We start from the raw sequence: 18731 nt of genomic DNA, 5'->3' as shown, positions 1-18731 counted from the left end.
CATCCTGTAACAGCACCTACCTATAGAGGACCATCCTGTAACAGCACCTACCTATAGAGGACCAGGACGTCCTGTAACAGCACCTACCTATAGAGGACCAGGAAGGGCCCTGTAACAGCACCTACCTATAGAGGACCATCCTGTAACAGCACCTACCTATAGAGGACCATCCTGTAACAGCACCTACCTATAGAGGACCAGGACGTCCTGTAACAGCACCTACCTATAGAGGACCAGGACGTCCTGTAACAGCACCTACCTAGAGAGGACCATCCTGTAACAGCACCTACCTATAGAGGACCATCCTGTAACAGCACCTACCTATAGAGGACCAGGACGTCCTGTAACAGCACCTACCTATAGAGGACCATCCTGTAACAGCACCTACCTATAGAGGACCAGGACATCCTGTAACAGCACCTACCTATAGAGGACCATCCTGTAACAGCACCTACCTATAGAGGACCATCCTGTAACAGCACCTACCTATAGAGGACCATCCTGTAACAGCACCTACCTATAGAGGACCAGGACGTCCTGTATCAGCACCTACCTATAGAGGACCATCCTGTAACAGCACCTACCTATAGAGGACCATCCTGTAACAGCACCTACCTATAGAGGACCATCCTGTAAAAGCACCTACCTATAGAGGACCATCCTGTAACAGCACCTACCTATAGAGGACCATCCTGTAACAGCACCTACCTATAGAGGACCATCCTGTAACAGTACCTACCTATAGAGGACCATCCTGTAACAGCACCTACCTATAGAGGACCATCCTGTAACAGCACCTACCTATAGAGGACCATCCTGTAACAGCACCTACCTATAGAGGACAATCCTGTAACGGCACCTACCTATAGAGGACCATCCTGTAACAGCACCTACCTATAGAGGACCATCCTGTAACAGCACCTACCTATAGAGGACCATCCTGTAACAGCACCTACCTATAGAGGACCATCCTGTAACAGCACCTACCTATAGAGGACCAGGACGTCCTGTAACAGCACCTACCTATAGAGGACCATCCTGTAACAGCACCTACCTATAGAGGACCAGGGCATCCTGTAACAGCACCTACCTATAGAGGACCATCCTGTAACAGCACCTACCTATAGAGGACCAGGACATCCTGTAACAGCACCTACCTATAGAGGACCATCTTGTAACAGTACCTACCTATAGAGGACCATCCTGTAACAGCACCTACCTATAGAGGACCATCCTGTAACAGCACCTACCTATAGAGGACCATCCTGTAACAGTACCTACCTATAGAGGACCATCCTGTAACAGCACCTACCTATAGAGGACCATCCTGTAACAGCACCTACCTATAGAGGACCATCCTGTAACAGCACCTACCTATAGAGGACCATCCTGTAACAGCACCTACCTATAGAGGACCAGGACGTCCTGTAACAGCACCTACCTATAGAGAACCATCCTGTAACAGACCTACCTATAGAGGACCAGGACATCCTGTAACAGCACCTACCTATAGAGGACCAGGACATCCTGTAACAGCACCTACCTATAGAGGACCATCCTGTAACAGCACCTACCTATAGAGGACCATCCTGTAACAGCACCTACCTATAGAGGACCATCCTGTTACAGCACCTACCTATAGAGGACCAGGACATCCTGTAACAGCACCTACCTATAGAGGACCATCCTGTAACAGCACCTACCTATAGAGGACCATCCTGTAACAGCACCTACCTATAGAGGACCATCCTGTAACAGCACCTACCTATAGAGGACCATCCTGTAACAGCACCTACCTATAGAGGACCATCCTGTAACAGCACCTACCTATAGAGGACCATCCTGTAACAGCACCTACCTATAGAGGACCATCCTGTAACAGCACCTACCTATAGAGGACCATCCTGTAACAGCACCTACCTATAGAGGACCATCCTGTAACAGCACCTACCTATAGAGGACCATCCTGTAACAGCACCTACCTATAGAGGACCATCCTGTAACAGTACCTACCTATAGAGGACCAGGACGTCCTGTAACAGCACCTACCTATAGAGGACCATCCTGTAACAGCATCTACCTATAGAGGACCAGGAAGTAACAGCACCTACCTATAGAGGACCAGGAAGGGCCCTGTAACAGGAAGTAACAGCACCTACCTATAGAGGACCAGGAAGGGCCCGGTAACAGGAAGTAACAGTTCCTACCTATAGAGGACCAGGAAGGGCCCTGTAACAGGAAGTAACAGCCCCTACCTATAGATGACCATCCTGTAACAGCACCTACCTGTAGAGGACCAGGAAGGGCCCTGTAACAGGAAGTAACAGCACCTACCTGTAGAGGACCAGGAAGGGCCCTGTAACAGGAAGTAACAGCCCCTACCTATAGAGGACCATCCTGTAACAGCACCTACCTATAGAGGACCATCCTGTAACAGCACCTATCTATAGAGGACCAGGAAGTAACAGCACCTACCTATAGAGGACCATCCTGTAACAGCACCTACCTATAGAGGACCATCCTGTAACAGCACCTACCTATAGAGGACCATCCTGTAACAGCACCTATCTATAGAGGACCAGGAAGTAACAGCACCTACCTATAGAGGACCATCCTGTAACAGCACCTACCTATAGAGGACCAGGAAGTAACAGCACCTACCTGTAGAGGACCAGGAAGGGCCCTGTAACAGGAAGTAACAGCCCCTACCTATAGAGGACCATCCTGTAACAGCACCTACCTGTAGAGGACCAGGAAGGGCCCTGTAACAGGAAGTAACAGTTCCTACCTATAGAGGACCAGGAAGGGCCCTGTAACAGGAAGTAACAGCACCTACCTGTAGAGGACCAGGAAGGGCCCTGTAACAGGAAGTAACAGCCCCTACCTATAGAGGACCAGGAAGTAACAGCACCTACCTATAGAGGACCAGGACATCCTGTAACAGCACCTACCTATAGAGGACCATCCTGTAACAGCACCTACCTGTAGAGGACCAGGAAGTAACAGCACCTACCTATAGAGGACCAGGACATCCTGTAACAGCACCTACCTATAGAGGACCATCCTGTAACAGCACCTACCTATAGAGGACCATCCTGTAACAGCACCTACCTATAGAGGACCATCCTGTAACAGCACCTACCTATAGAGGACCATCCTGTAACAGCACCTACCTATAGAGGACCAGGAAGTAACAGCAACTACCTATAGAGGACCATCCTGTAACAGCACCTACCTATATAGGACCATCCTGTAACAGCACCTACCTATAGAGGACCATCCTGTAACAGCACCTACCTATAGAGGACCAGGAAGTAACAGCACCTACCTATAGAGGACCATCCTGTAACAGCACCTACCTATAGAGGACCAGGAAGGGCCCTGTAACAGGAAGTAACAGCACCTACCTGTAGAGGACCAGGAAGGGCCCTGTAACAGGAAGTAACAGCCCCTACCTATAGAGGACCATCCTGTAACAGCACCTACCTGTAGAGGACCAGGAAGGGTCCTGTAACAGGAAGTAACATCCCCTACCTATAGAGGACCAGGAAGTAACAGCACCTACCTATAGAGGACCATCCTGTAACAGCACCTACCTATAGAGGACCATCCTGTAACAGCACCTACCTATACAGGACCATCCTGTAACAGCACCTACCTATAGAGGACCATCCTGTAACAGCACCTACCTATAGAGGACCAGGACATCCTGTAACAGCACCTACCTATAGAGGACCATCCTGTAACAGCACCTACCTATAGAGGACCATCCTGTAACAGCACCTACCTATAGAGGACCAGCATCCTGTAACAGCACCTACCTATAGAGGACCAGGCGTCCTGTAACAGCACCTACCTATACAGGACCATCCTGTAACAGCACCTACCTATAGAGGACCAGGACGTCCTGTTACAGCACCTACCTATAGAGGACCATCCTGTAACAGCACCTACCTATAGAGGACCATCCTGTAACAGCACCTACCTGTAGTGGACCAGGAAGTAACAGCACCTACCTATAGGGGACCATCCTGTAACAGCACCTACCTATAGAGGACCAGGAAGGGCCCTGTAACAGCACCTACCTATAGAGGACCATCCTGTAACAGCACCTACCTATAGAGGACCATCCTGTAACAGCACCTACCTATAGAGGACCATCCTGTAACAGCACCTACCTATAGAGGACCAGGAAGTAACAGCACCTATCTATAGAGGACCAGGAAGTAACAGCACCTACCTATAGAGGACCATCCTGTAACAGCACCTACCTATAGAGGACCATCCTGTAACAGCCCCTACCTATAGAGGACCATCCTGTAACAGCACCTACCTGTAGAGGACCAGGAAGGGCCCTGTAACAGGAAGTAACAGTTCCTACCTATAGAGGACCAGGAAGGGCCCTGTAACAGGAAGTAACAGCACCTACCTGTAGAGGACCAGGAAGGGCCCTGTAACAGGAAGTAACAGCACCTACCTATAGAGGACCAGGAAGTAACAGCACCTACCTATAGAGGACCAGGAAGTAACAGCCCCTACCTATAGAGGACCAGGACATCCTGTAACAGCCCCTACCTATAGAGGACCAGGAAGGGCCCTGCCAGATATCATTGAGTTGCCAGTAGAGAGCTCCCATGGTGTGACCTTTGCCCTCGATGACCTCGCTCTGGCTGCGGCGGTAGAACTCTGTCTGGACCTTAACGCACTGGGCCTGCATGACCTGGAGGAAGACCACTCACAGTGACATGACCTGGACGAAGACCACTCACAGTGACATGACCTGGACGAAGACCACTCACAGTGAACCCTTAGACAGATGGCTGTAGACTACTGAGGAGTCGCTATGCACCTGTCAAGACCACTCATAGTGAACACAAGCTCTGATCTCAGCAAAACACATGGCTGTAATGTAGTGTCCAGTGTACCTGTGTGATGTAGTGTCCAGTGTACCTGTGTGATGTAGTGTCCAGTGTACCTGTGTGATGTAGTGTCCAGTGTACCTGTGTGATGTAGTGTCCAGTGTACCTGTGTAATGTAGTGTCCAGTGTACCTGTGTAATGTAGTGTCCAGTGTACCTGTGTAATGTAGTGTCCAGTGTACCTGTGTGATGTAGTGTCCAGTGTACCTGTGTAATGTAGTGTCAAGTGTACCTGTGTGATGTAGTGTCCAGTGTACCTGTGTGATGTAGTGTGCCTGTGTTGTGTCCAGTGTACCTGTGTAATGTAGTGTCCAGTGTACCTGTGTAATGTAGTGTCCAGTGTACCTGTGTAATGTAGTGTCCAGTGTACCTGTGTAATGTAGTGTCCAGTGTACCTGTGTAATGTAGTGTCCAGTGTACCTGTGTAATGTAGTGTCCAGTGTACCTGTGTGATGTAGTGTCCAGTGTACCTGTGTGATGTAGTGTCCAGTGTACCTGTGTAATGTAGTGTCCAGTGTACCTGTGTGATGTAGTGTCCAGTGTACCTGTGTGATGTAGTGTCCAGTGTACCTGTGTAATGTAGTGTCCAGTGTACCTGTGTAATCTAGTGTCCAGTGTACCTGTGTAATGTAGTGTCCAGTGTACCTGTGTAATGTAGTGTCCAGTGTACCTGTGTAATGTAGTGTCCAGTGTACCTGTGTAATGTAGTGTCCAGTGTACCTGTGTAATGTAGTGTCCAGTGTACCTGTGTAATGTAGTGTCCAGTGTACCTTTGTAATGTAGTGTCCAGTGTACCTGTGTAATGTAGTGTCCAGTGTGATGTAGTGTCCAGTGTACCTGTGTAATGTAGTGTCCAGTGTAATGTAGTGTCCAGTGTACCTGTGTAATATAGTGTCCAGTGTACCTGTGTAATATAGTGTCCAGTGTAATGTAGTGTCCAGTGTACCTGTGTAATGTAGTGTCCAGTGTACCTGTGTAATATAGTGTCCAGTGTAATGTAGTGTCCAGTGTACCTGTGTAATATAGTGTCCAGTGTAATGTAGTGTCCAGTGTACCTGTGTAATGTAGTGTCCAGTGTAATGTAGTGTCCAGTGTACCTGTGTAATGTAGTGTCCAGTGTACCTGTGTAATGTAGTGTCCAGTGTACCTGTGTAATGTAGTGTCCAGTGTACCTGTGTGATGTAGTGTCCAGTGTAATGTAGTGTCCAGTGTACCTGTGTAATGTAGTGTCCAGTGTACCTGTGTAATGTAGTGTCCAGTGTACCTGTGTGATGTAGTGTCCAGTGTACCTGTGCAATGTAGTGTCCAGTGTACCTGTGTGATGTAGTGTCCAGTGTACCTGTGTAATGTAGTGTCCAGTGTACCTGTGTAATGTAGTGTCCAGTGTACCTGTGTAATGTAGTGTCCAGTGTACCTGTGTAATGTAGTGTCCAGTGTACCTGTGTAATGTAGTGTCCAGTGTACCTGTGTGATGTAGTGTCCAGTGTACCTGTGTAATGTAGTGTCCAGTGTACCTGTGTAATGTAGTGTCCAGTGTAATGTAGTGTCCAGTGTAATGTAGTGTCCAGTGTACCTGTGTAATATAGTGTCCAGTGTACCTGTGTAATATAGTGTCCAGTGTAATGTAGTGTCCTGTGTACCTGTGTAATGTAGTGTCCAGTGTACCTGTGTAATATAGTGTCCAGTGTAATGTAGTGTCCAGTGTACCTGTGTAATATAGTGTCCAGTGTAATGTAGTGTCCAGTGTACCTGTGTAATGTAGTGTCCAGTGTAATGTAGTGTCCAGTGTACCTGTGTAATGTAGTGTCCAGTGTAATGTAGTGTCCAGTGTACCTGTGTAATATAGTGACCAGTGTACCTGTGTAATATAGTGTCCAGTGTAATGTAGTGTCCAGTGTACCTGTGTAATATAGTGTCCAGTGTAATGTAGTGTCCAGTGTACCTGTGTAATGTAGTGTCCAGTGTACCTGTGTGATGTAGTGTCCAGTGTACCTGTGTGATGTAGTGTCCAGTGTACCTGTGTAATGTAGTGTCTAGTGTACCTGTGTAATGTAGTGTCCAGTGTACCTGTGTAATGTAGTGTCCAGTGTACCTGTGTGATGTAGTGTCCAGTGTACCTGTGTAATATACAGTGTGTCCTTGTATCTCTTCAGTGGATCTGCTGAGTCTGGGAGCTGGTAGTGTAGTCCAGCCTGCTGTAGGATCTGCTGGTTGCCAGTCTGATGGTGCTGACGATGAGAAGAGAAGTTACTCCCATAGCTCCAGTCTTCAGAAACAGACACCTGAAAGGGGGCAGAGAACATCAAATCACTGGATGACGTGAAGGCAGTGCAATACAGGAATGTACATGTAGTCGTCTCCGACCAGGGTAAATGTACCTTCTGCAAGGTGGAGAAGGAAGGCCAGGACTGGAAGCCGTACTCGGAGGCGAAGCGTGTGCGTGGCAGGGCCGTCCAGTCCCAGCAGTCATGGCTGTAGCTATAGTAGTGTGTATCTCCATAGTGTGCGTCGTAGGGGTCGTGGGCCACCCAGCCCTCCTGCTGAGACTCTGCTCCGTTAGTGGGGCTGGAGACTAGGAAAGGGCGGCTACCGTCCTCCTGAAGGGGGAGATGGGAACCTGGTTAAATTAAGGGGCTAGGGTTGTCACAATATCAGTATGGCGATACCCTGAAGGAGCGGTTTCCCCAAACTAGCGTGAGAGAAACAGAACCGGGGTTACGTCAGTAACCTCCAGTAGCCTCCAGTAGCCTCCAGTAGCCTCCAGTAGCCTCCAGTAACCTCCAGTAGCCTCCAGTAGCCTCCAGTAGCCTCCAGTAACCTCCAGTAACCTCCAGTAGCCTCCAGTAACCTCCAGTAGCCTCCAGTAACCTCCAGTAACCTCCAGTAGCCTCCAGTAGCCTCCAGTAACCTCCAGTAACCTCCAGTAGCCTCCAGTAACCTCCAGTAGCCTCCAGTAGCCTCCAGTAACCTCCAGTAGCCTCCAGTAACCTCAAGAAGCCTCCAGTAACCTCCAGTAGCCTCCAGTAGCCTCCAGTAACCTCCAGTAGCCTCCAGTAACCTCCAGTAACCTCCAGTAGCCTCCAGTAGCCTCCAGTAACCTCCAGTAGCCTCCAGTAGCCTCCAGTAACCTCCAGTAACCTCCAGTAACCTCCAGTAACCTCCAGTAACCTCCAGTAGCCTCCAGTAACCTCCAGTAACCTCCAGTAACCTCATTATGTCCCTCTACAATGCCCACAAGCCACTCAGGACTCATTAGTTTTAGACCCCATCATAGCACTGAGACTGCACTTGTGAAGGTGGTAAATGACCTTTTAATGACGTCAGACCGAGGTTCTGCGTCTGTCCTCGTGCTCCTAGATCTTAGTGCTGCTTTTTATACCATCGATCACCATATTCTTTTGGAGAGATTGGAAACCCAAATTGGTCTACATGGACCAGTTCTGGCCTGGTTTAGGTCTTATCTGTCAGAAAGATATCAGTTTGTCTCTGTGAATGGTTTGTCCTCTGACAAATCAACTGTAAATTTCGGTGTTCCTCAAGGTTCCGTTTTAGGACCACTATTGTTTTCACTATATATTTTACCTCTTGGGGATGTCATTCGAAAACATAATGTTAAATGTCACTGCTATGCGGATGACACACAGCTGTACATTTCAATGAAACATGGTGAAGCCCCAAAATTGCCCTCGCTAGAAGCCTGTGTCTCAGACATAAGGAAGTGGATGGCTGCAAACTTTCTACTCTTAAACTCGGATAAAACAGAGATGCTTGTTCTAGGTCCCAAGAAACAAAGAGATCTTCTGTTGAATCTGACAATTAATCTGGATGGTTGTACAGTCGTCTCAAATAAAACTGTGAAGGACCTCAGCGTTACTCTGGACCCTGATCTCTCTTTTGACGAAAATATCAAGACTGTTTCAAGGACAGCTTTTTTCCATCTACGTAACATTGCAAAAATCAGAAACTTTCTGTCCAAAAATGACGCAGAAAAATTAATCCATGCCTTTGTTACTTCTAGGTTGGACTACTGCAATGCTCTACTTTCCGGCCACCCGGATAAAGCACTAAATAAACTTCAGTTAGTGCTAAATACGGCTGCTAGAATCTTGACTAGAACCCAAAATATTTGATCATATTACTCCAGTGCTAGCCTCCCTACACTGGCTTCCTGTTAAGGCAAGGCTGATTTCAAGGTTTTACTGCTAACCTACAAAGCATTACATGGGCTTGCTCCTACCTATCTTTCCGATTTGGTCTTGCCGTACATACCTACACGTACGCTACGGTCACAAGACGCAGGCCTCCTAATTGTCCCTAGAATTTCTAAGCAAATGGCTTGAGGTAGGGCTTTCTCCTATAGAGCTCCATTTTTATGGAATGGTCTGCCTACCCATGTGAGAGACGCAGACTCAGTCTCAACCTTTAAGTCTTTACTGAAGACTCATCTCTTCAGTAGGTCCTATGATTGAGTGTAGTCTGGCCCAGGGGTGTGAAGGTGAACGGAAAGGCTGGAGCAACGAACCGCCCTTGCTGTCTCTGCCTGGCCGGTTCCCCTCTCTCCACTGGGATTCTCTGCCTCTACCCCTCTTACAGGGGCCGAGTCACTGGCTTACTGGAGCTCTTCCATGCCGTCCCTAGGAGGGGTGCGTCACTTGAGTGGGTTGAGTCACTGACGTGGTCTTCCTGTCTGGGTTGGCGCCCCCCCCTTGGGCTGTGCCGTGGCGGAGATCTTTGTGGGCTATACTCGGCCTTGTCCCGGGATGGTATGTTGGTGGTTGGAGACATCCCTCTAGTGGTGTGGGGGCTGTGCTTTGGCAAAGTGGGTGGGGTTATATCCTGCCTGTTTGGCCCTGTCCGGGGGTTTCATCGGATGGGGCCACAGTGTCTCCTGACCCCTCCTGTCTCAGCCTCCAGTATTTATGCTGCAGTAGTTTATGTGTCGGGGGGCTAGGGTCAGTCTGTCACATCTGGAGTATTTCTCTTGTCTTTTCCGGTGTCCTGTGTGAATTTAAATATGCTCGCTCTAATTCTCTCTTTCTCTCTTTCTGTCTTTCTCTCGGAGGACCTGAGCCCTAGGACCATGCCTCAGGACTACCTGGCTTGATGACTCCTTGCTGTCCCCAGTTCACCTGGCCGTGCTGCTGCTCCAGTTCCAACTGTTCTGCCTGCAGCTATGGAACCCTGACCTGTTCACCGGACGTGCTACCTGTCCCAGACCTGCTGTTTTCAACTCTCTAGAGACAGCAGGAGCGGTAGAGATACTCTCAAAGATCGGCTATGAAAAAGCCAACTGACACTTACTCTTGTGTTACTGACTTGTTGCACCCTCGACAACTACTATGATTATTATTATTTGACCATGCTGGTCATTTATGAACATTTGAACATCTTGGCCATGTTCTGTTATAATCTCCACCACGGCACAGCCAGAAGAGGACTGGCCACCCCTCATAGCCTGGTTCCTCTCTAGGTTTCTTCCTAAGGTTTTGGCCTTTCTAGGGAGTTTTTCCTAGCCACCGTGCTTCTACACCTGCATTGCTTGCTGTTTGGGGTTTTAGTCTGGGTTTCTGTACAGCACTTTGAGATATCAACTGATGTAAGAAGGGCTAAAGAAATACATTTGATTTGATTTAGTGTATATACTGTATATAAGGTTAGTATAGTGTATATAAGGTTAGTATACTGTATATACTGTATATAAGGTTAATATAGTGTATATACTGTATATAAGGTTAGTATACTGTATATAAGGTTAGTGTACTGTATATAAGGTTAGTATACTGTATATAAGGTTAGTATACTGTATATAAGGTTAGTATACTGTATATACTGTATATAAGGTTAGTATAGTGTATATAAGGTTAGTATACTGTATATACTGTATATAAGGTTAGTATAGTGTATATACTGTATATAAGGTTAGTATACTGTATATAAGGTTAGTGTACTGTATATAAGGCTAGTATACTGTATATAAGGTTAGTATACTGTATATAAGGTTAGTATACTGTATATAAGGTTAGTATACTGTATATACTGTATATAAGGTTAGTATACTGTATATAAGGTTAGTATACTGTATATAAGGTTAGTATACTGTATATACTGTATATAAGGTTAGTATACTGTATGTAAGGTTAGTATACTGTATATACTGTATATAAGGTTAGTATACTGTATATAAGGTTAGTATACTGTATATACTGTATATAAGGTTAGTATACTGTATATAAGGTTAGTATACTGTATATACTGTATATAAGGTTAGTATACTGTATATAAGGTTAGTATACTGTATATAAGGTTAGTATACTGTATATACTGTATATAAGGTTAGTATACTGTATATACTGTATATAAGGTTAGTATAGTGTATATAGTGTATATACTGTATATAAGGTTAGTATACTGTATATAAGGTTAGTATACTGTATATACTGTATATAAGGTTAGTATACTGTATATACTGTATATAAGGTTAGTATACTGTATATACTGTATATAAGGTTAGTATAGTGTATATACTGTATATAAGGTTAGTATAGTGTATATACTGTATATAAGGTTAGTATAGTGTATATAGTGTATATAAGGTTAGTATACTGTATATAAGGTTAGTATACTGTATATAAGGTTAGTATTCTGTATATACTGTATATAAGGTTAGTGTACTGTATATAAGGTTAGTATACTGTATATAAGGTTAGTATTCTGTATATACTGTATATAAGGTTAGTATAGTTTATATACTGTATATACTGTATATAAGGTTAGTATACTGTATATAAGGTTACTATACTATATATAGTGTATATAAGGTTAGTATTCTGTATATAAGGTTACTATACTATATATAGTGTATATACTGTATATAAGGTTACTATACTATATATAGTGTATATACTGTATATAAGGTTACTATACTATATATAGTGTATATAAGGTTACTATACTATATATAGTGTATATAAGGTTAGTATACTGTATATAAGGTTAGTATTCTGTATATAAGGTTAGTATACTGTATATAGTGTAAATACTGTATATAAGGTTAGTATTCTGTATATACTGTATATACTGTATATAAGGTTAGTATAGTTTATATACTGTATATTCTGTGTATAAGGTTAGTATAGTGTATATAGTGTATATAAGGTTACTATACTATATATAGTGTATATACTGTATATAAGGTTAGTATAGTGTATATAGTGTATATAAGGTTAGTATAGTGTATATAAGGTTAGTATAGTGTATATAGTGTATATACTGTATATAAGGTTAGTATACTGTATATAAGGTTAGTATAGTGTATATACTGTATATAAGGTTAGTATACTGTATATACTGTATATAAGGTTAGTATACTGTATATACTGTATATAAGGTTAGTATACTGTATATTCTGTATATAAGGTTAGTATAGTGTATATACTGTATATAAGGTTAGTATAGTGTATATACTGTATATACTGTATATAAGGTTAGTATAGTGTATATACTGTATATAAGGTTAGTATAGTGTATATAGTGTATATAAGGTTAGTATAGTGTATATAAGGCTAGTATAGTGTATATAGTGTATATAGTGTATATAAGGTTAGTATAGTGTATATAAGGCTAGTATAGTGTATATAGTGTATATAGTGTATATAAGGTTAGTATAGTGTATATAAGGCTAGTATAGTGTATATAGTGTATATAAGGTTACTATACTATATATAGTGTATATATACTGTATATAAGGTTAGTATACTGTATATAAGGTTAGTATAGTGTATATAAGGCTAGTATAGTGTATATAGTGTATATAAGGTTACTATACTATATATAGTGTATATAGACTGTATATAAGGTTAGTATACTGTATATAGTGTAGTATAGTGTACTATACTATATATAGTGTATATACTGTATATAACGTTAGTATAGTGTATATATACTGTATATAAGGTTAGTATACTGTATATAAGGTTAGTATAGTGTATATAGTGTATATAAGGCTAGTATAGTGTATATAGTGTATATAGTGTAAATACTGTATATAACGTTAGTATAGTGTATATATACTGTATATAAGGTTAGTATACTGTATATAAGGTTAGTATAGTGTATATAGTGTATATAAGGTTAGTGTTCTGTATATAAGGTTAGTATAGTGTATATAGTGTATATAAGGTTACTATACTATATATAGTGTATATAGTGTATATAAGGTTAGTATAGTGTATATAGTGTATATAAGGTTACTATACTATATATAGTGTATATAGTGTATATAAGGTTAGTATAGTGTATATAGTGTATATAAGGTTACTATACTATATATAGTGTATATAGTGTATATAAGGCTAGTATAGTGTATATAGTGTATATAGTGTAAATACTGTATATAAGGTTAGTATAGTGTATATAGACTGTATATAAGGTTAGTATAGTGTATATAGTGTATATAAGTGTAAGTATAGTGTATATAAGGTTAGTATAGTGTATATATACTGTATATAAGGTTAGTATACTGTATATAAGGTTAGTATAGTGTATATAGTGTATATAAGGTTAGTGTTCTGTATATAAGGTTAGTATAGTGTATATAAGGTTACTATACTATATATAGTTTATATAGTGTATATAAGGTTACTATACTATATATAGTGTATATAGTGTATATAAGGTTACTATACTATATATAGTGTATATAGTGTATATAAGGTTAGTATAGTGTATATAGTGTATATAAGGTTACTATACTATATATAGTGTATATAGTGTATATAAGGTTAGTATAGTGTATATAGTGTATATAAGGTTACTATACTATATATAGTGTATATAGTGTATATAAGGTTAGTATAGTGTATATAGTGTATATAAGGTTAGTGTTCTGTATATAAGGTTAGTATAGTGTATATAGTGTATATAAGGTTACTATACTATATATAGTGTATATAGTGTATATAAGGCTAGTATAGTGTATATACTGTATATAGTGTAAATACTGTAAATGTCTACTGAAAGTTTGGGGAAAATGAAAATAAGATTCAAATTAGAAGAAAAAAAAACAATCAACCCCCAATTCAGACTGCAGGGTTCAGGGTTTAGGGTTTAGGGTTTAGGGTTCAGGGTTTAGGGTTTAGGGTTTAGGGTTCAGGGTTTAGGGTTCAGGGTTTAGGGTTTAGGGTTCAGGGTTTAGGGTTCAGGGTTTAGGGTTTAGGGTTCAGGGTTTAGGGTTTAGGGTTCAGGGTTTAGGGTTTAGGGTTTAGGGTTCAGGGTTTAGGGTTTAGGGTTCAGGGTTTAGGGTTTAGGGTTTAGGGTTTAGGGTTCAGGGTTTAGGGTTCAGGGTTCAGGGTTTAGGGTTCAGGGTTTAGGGTTTAGGGTTCAGGGTTTAGGGTTCAGGGTTTAGGGTTTAGGGTTTAGGGTGGCATTAGACACACACCATCAGACTTCTGTAGAATGACCCAGATCGGTGACAGGGTTTAGGGTTTAGGGTGGCATTAGACACACACCATCAGACTTCTGTAGAATGACCCAGATCGGTGACAGGGTTTAGGGTTTAGGGTGGCATTAGACACACACCATGTCTCAGATACATCTCTCACCTTCTGAACAACAGCCCTGATGTTGTCCACATACAGAGTCACATAGTCTCTATGGTAGCGGGGTTGCTGGGCAACAGGGATGCCGAACCAATCAGTGGCCAGGGCCGCCTCATTCTCGTTGTTCCCACTCCACACGATGACCGACGGGTGGGACTTTAAGCGCCTCACCTGATTGGGGCGAGGAAACAGGAAGGAACACGTGTTATAACATGTTAACAAAAACATGCTATAATCAGGAAATGAGTCATCGTAATCAATATTAACATAGATCAAGGCCTTGTCCAGGGGATGCCACATCAAGCTGCCACATGCTACAGAAACAGGAGATTTGCAGAGTGCTCTACGGGGCCATGGAGGCCTGGACAAAGCTACTAACATCAACCCTGTAGTGTGTAGCTCACCTGTTGGCCAACCTCCTCTCTGACCGTCTCTATGAAGTCAGGATCAGTGGGGTACATGGCACAGGCAAACATGAAGTCCTGCCAAATCTAAGGACAGACAAGGTATCGGTGAAAAAGTACAATTTGTGACGAAGACAAAGGAGAAAGAGTACCAGTCAGTCAGTTACCATAATTCCCATCTCGTCACAGAGAGAGTAGAACAGGTCCTGTTCATAGACACCTCCACCCCAGACCCTGAGAGCGTTCATATTGGCGTCCACGGACGACTGTAGAAGGTTCCTCACACTGAAACAGAATACGGCTGTAGTCAACGGTTAGGCTGTAGTCAACGGTTAGGCTGTAGTCAACGGTTAGGCTGTAGTCAACGGTTAGGCTGTAGTCAACGGTTAGGCTGTAGTCAACGGTTAGGCTGTAGTCAACGGTTAGGCTGTAGTCAACGGTTAGGATGGCTGTAGTCAACGGTTAGGCTGTAGTCAACGGTTAGGCTGTAGTCAACGGTTAGGCTGTAGTCAACGGTTAGGCTGTAGTCAACGGTTAGGCTGTAGTCAACGGTTAGGCTGTAGTCAACGGTTAGGCTGTAGTCAACGGTTAGGCTGTAGTCAACGGTTAGGATGTAGTCAACGGTTAGGCTGTAGTCAACGGTTAGGCTGTAGTCAACGGTTAGGATGTAGTCAACGGTTAGGCTGTAGTCAACGGTTAGGCTGTAGTCAACGGTTAGGCTGTAGTCAACGGTTAGGCTGTAGTCAACGGTTAGGCTGTAGTCAACGACTAACTGGTGTCTGTTGAAATCGATCAGGTTACAGCGAGGGGTTTGTGTAATTGTAATTCTCTCCGGTCTGAGGCGTTGGGGGGAGAGAGGGTGGTTGCTAAGCTGATATATATATATATATATATATATATATATTGGGGGTTTTAAAGATGTTTAAAACATGGATTATTTACCTAATTTGATTTAGAATTTTAGGACAACCTTTAGGAATAAAATTAAAAAAGATGTATTTAAGTATAGATTTTGGGCTTTTTACTACTAAAGCACATAGAAAAGCATTGAGTAACACATTCAGAGATGACAAAAAGAACAGTAAAAAAAATGAATTGTCGGGGAAAAAAAGGGTTTGAAGTATCTGCAGTAAACACATATTAAATAACCCCTTCTTTGGGTAAACACAAAGCTACCTTCATACTTCCATTAATATGTATGGGCTACCTTCATTTACATTTTAGTCATTTAGCAGACGCTCTTATCCAGAGCGACTTACAGTAGTGAATGCATACGTTTCATACATTTTTTTTCTCCGTACTGGTCCGTCCGTGGGAATCGAACCCACAACCCTGGCGTTGCAAACACCATGCTCTACCAACTGAGCCACACGGGACCTTCAGACTAAGGTTTAATATCTAATGTTCCACAGTGGGGTCCCAAACGGTCCGGACGCTACAGACGTTTACATGACAAGACTCATTTTCGGGATGTCCTCTGGTCTGATAAACACCTCTCTGTCACCTTTCACCTCAGATGGGATGTCTCCTGGTCTGACCAACACCGCTCTGTCACCTTTCACCCCAGATGGGATGTCTCCTGGTCTGATAAACACCTCTCTGTCACCTTTCACCCCAGATGGGATGTCTCTTGGTCTGATAAACACCTCTCTGTCACCTTTCACCTCAGATGGGATGTCTCCTGGTCTGATAAACACCTCTCTAGCTCTGTCACCTTTCACCTCAGATGGGATGTCTCCTGGTCTGACAAACACCTCTCTGACACCTTTCACCTCAGATGGGATGTCTCCTGGTCTGATAAACACCACTCTGTCACCTTTCACCTCAGATGGGATGTCTCCTGGTCTGATAAACACCACTCTGTCACCTTTCACCTCAGATGGGATGTCTCCTGGTCTGACCAACACCGCTCTGTCACCTTTCACCCCAGATGGGATGTCTCCTGGTCTGATAAACACCTCTCTAGCTCTGTCACCTTTCACCTCAGATGGGATGTCTCCTGGTCTGACCAACACCTCTCTGTCACCTTTCACCTCAGATGGGATGTCTCCTGGTCTGATAAACACCACTCTGTCACCTTTCACCTCAGATGGGATGTCTCCTGGTCTGACAAACACCTCTCTAGCTCTGACACCTTTCACCTCAGATGGGATGTCTCCTGGTCTGATAAACACCTCTCTAGCTCTGTCACCTTTCACCCCAGATGGGATGTCTCCTGGTCTGATAAACACCTCTCTGTCACCTTTCACCTCAGATGGGATGTCTCCTGGTCTGACCAACACCTCTCTGTCACCTTTCACCTCAGATGGGATGTCTCCTGGTCTGACCAACACCTCTCTGTCACCTTTCACCTCAGATGGGATGTCTCCTGGTCTGACCAACACCACTCTGACACCTTTCACCTCAGATGGGATGTCTCCTGGTCTGACCAACACCTCTCTGTCACCTTTCACCTCAGATGGGATGTCTCCTGGTCTGATAAACACCTCTCTCTTGTCACCTTTCACCTCAGATGGGATGTCTCCTGGTCTGACCAACACCTCTCTGTCACCTTTCACCTCAGATGGGATGTCTCCTGGTCTGATAAACACCACTCTGTCACCTTTCACCTCAGATGGGATGTCTCCTGGTCTGATAAACACCACTCTGTCACCTTTCACCTCAGATGGGATGTCTCCTGGTCTGATAAACACCACTCTGTCACCTTTCACCTCAGATGGGGAAGTGCAACACTGGCAGATGCGGTGGATTGAGACTCATCCAATGCAAAACCCCCCAGATATCTCTTATTTAAACTGACAGGTTTTGAAGGGGCTAATTTTTTTTTGTGTGAAGTAACTTAGACTGACGCACCGGTGTGTTAAATCAGAAAACTAAAGTCTTGTTGGAATCATAATGTAAACATAATGTCGTTGTAATGTGGCCGTTTGAAATATACAAAACACATCCCATCTTAGAAGTATTTAATGACTGAAAGCTTGATATCATGATTAAGACCAAAGACACGAGTGTGTGTGTTTACGTGTGTGTTTACGTGTGTGTTTACGTGTGTGTGTGTGTGTGTGTGTGTGTGTGTGTGTGTGTGTGTGTGTGTGTGTGTGTGTGTGTGTGTGTGTGTGTGTGTGTGTGTGTGTTTTTGTGTGTGTGTGTGTGTGTGTGTGTGTGTGTGTGTGTGTGTGTGTGTGTGTGTGTGTGTTTTGAGTCCAGTGTGTGTGTGTGGGTTTGAGTCTAGTGTGTGTGTGTGTGTGTGTGTGTGTGTGTGTGTGTGTGTGTGTGTGTGTGTGTGTGTGTGTGTGTGTGTGTGTGTGTGTGTGTGTGTGTGTGTGTGTGTGTGTGTGTGTGTGTGTGTGTGTGTGTGTGTGTGTGTGTCTCACTCAGCAGGGCTGACCAGGTCCTGAAGGGCGTGAGCTGGGATCCAGTTTGAACCCTTCAGGAAGATGGGCTTCTTGTTGACCCGGAAGTAGAAACTCAGCCCAGGGGAACCAGCGATTGGCTCCTGGACCAGCTCTACTGTACGGAAATACACCTTGGGATTAATACAGAGAGACTGTTAAATACACCTGGACACAGAGAGACTGTTAAATACACCTGGACACAGAGAGACTGTTAAATACACCTGGACACAGAGAGACTGTTAAATACACCTGGACACAGAGAGACTGTTAAATACACCTGGACACAGAGAGACTGTTAAATACACCTGGACACAGAGAGACTGTTAAATACACCTGGACACAGAGAGACTGTTAAATACACCTGGACACAGAGAGACTGTTAAATACACCTGGACACAGAGAGACTGTTAAATACACC

The 18731-nt window shown here is 43.6% G+C and overlaps 1 protein-coding gene and 1 long non-coding RNA gene across 3 annotated transcripts in view; both read right to left on the bottom strand.

Annotated features, from left to right (window-relative positions):
* Positions 1-18731, bottom strand: part of manba (mannosidase, beta A, lysosomal) — a 47629-nt gene that overhangs the window by 15698 nt on the left and 13200 nt on the right. For both annotated transcript variants that reach the window (XM_045703893.1, XM_045703937.1), the window contains 7 exons: positions 18293-18444; positions 15086-15203; positions 14919-15005; positions 14518-14685; positions 7297-7515; positions 7036-7200; positions 4576-4720 (listed from right to left, as the gene is read on the bottom strand). In XM_045703893.1, the coding sequence (XP_045559849.1) occupies positions 4576-4720; positions 7036-7200; positions 7297-7515; positions 14518-14685; positions 14919-15005; positions 15086-15203; positions 18293-18444 (1054 nt within the window). The remainder of the gene's footprint in view (positions 1-4575; positions 4721-7035; positions 7201-7296; positions 7516-14517; positions 14686-14918; positions 15006-15085; positions 15204-18292; positions 18445-18731) is intronic.
* Positions 412-4564, bottom strand: LOC106610064 (uncharacterized). The gene is made up of 8 exons (XR_006761030.1): positions 4086-4564; positions 3924-3985; positions 3456-3486; positions 3329-3359; positions 2383-2740; positions 2014-2049; positions 1189-1441; positions 412-987 (listed from the first exon to the last, which is right to left on the bottom strand). It is a non-coding gene; the product is annotated as an uncharacterized lncRNA (long non-coding RNA).

The sequence above is a fragment of the Salmo salar genome, chromosome ssa01 (genome assembly GCF_905237065.1).
Source record: "Salmo salar chromosome ssa01, Ssal_v3.1, whole genome shotgun sequence".
In the NCBI taxonomy this organism is placed as follows: Eukaryota; Metazoa; Chordata; class Actinopteri; order Salmoniformes; family Salmonidae; genus Salmo; species Salmo salar.
Note: the sequence above shows the minus strand (reverse complement) of the source record. Positions and strands in the feature narration are given on the sequence as shown.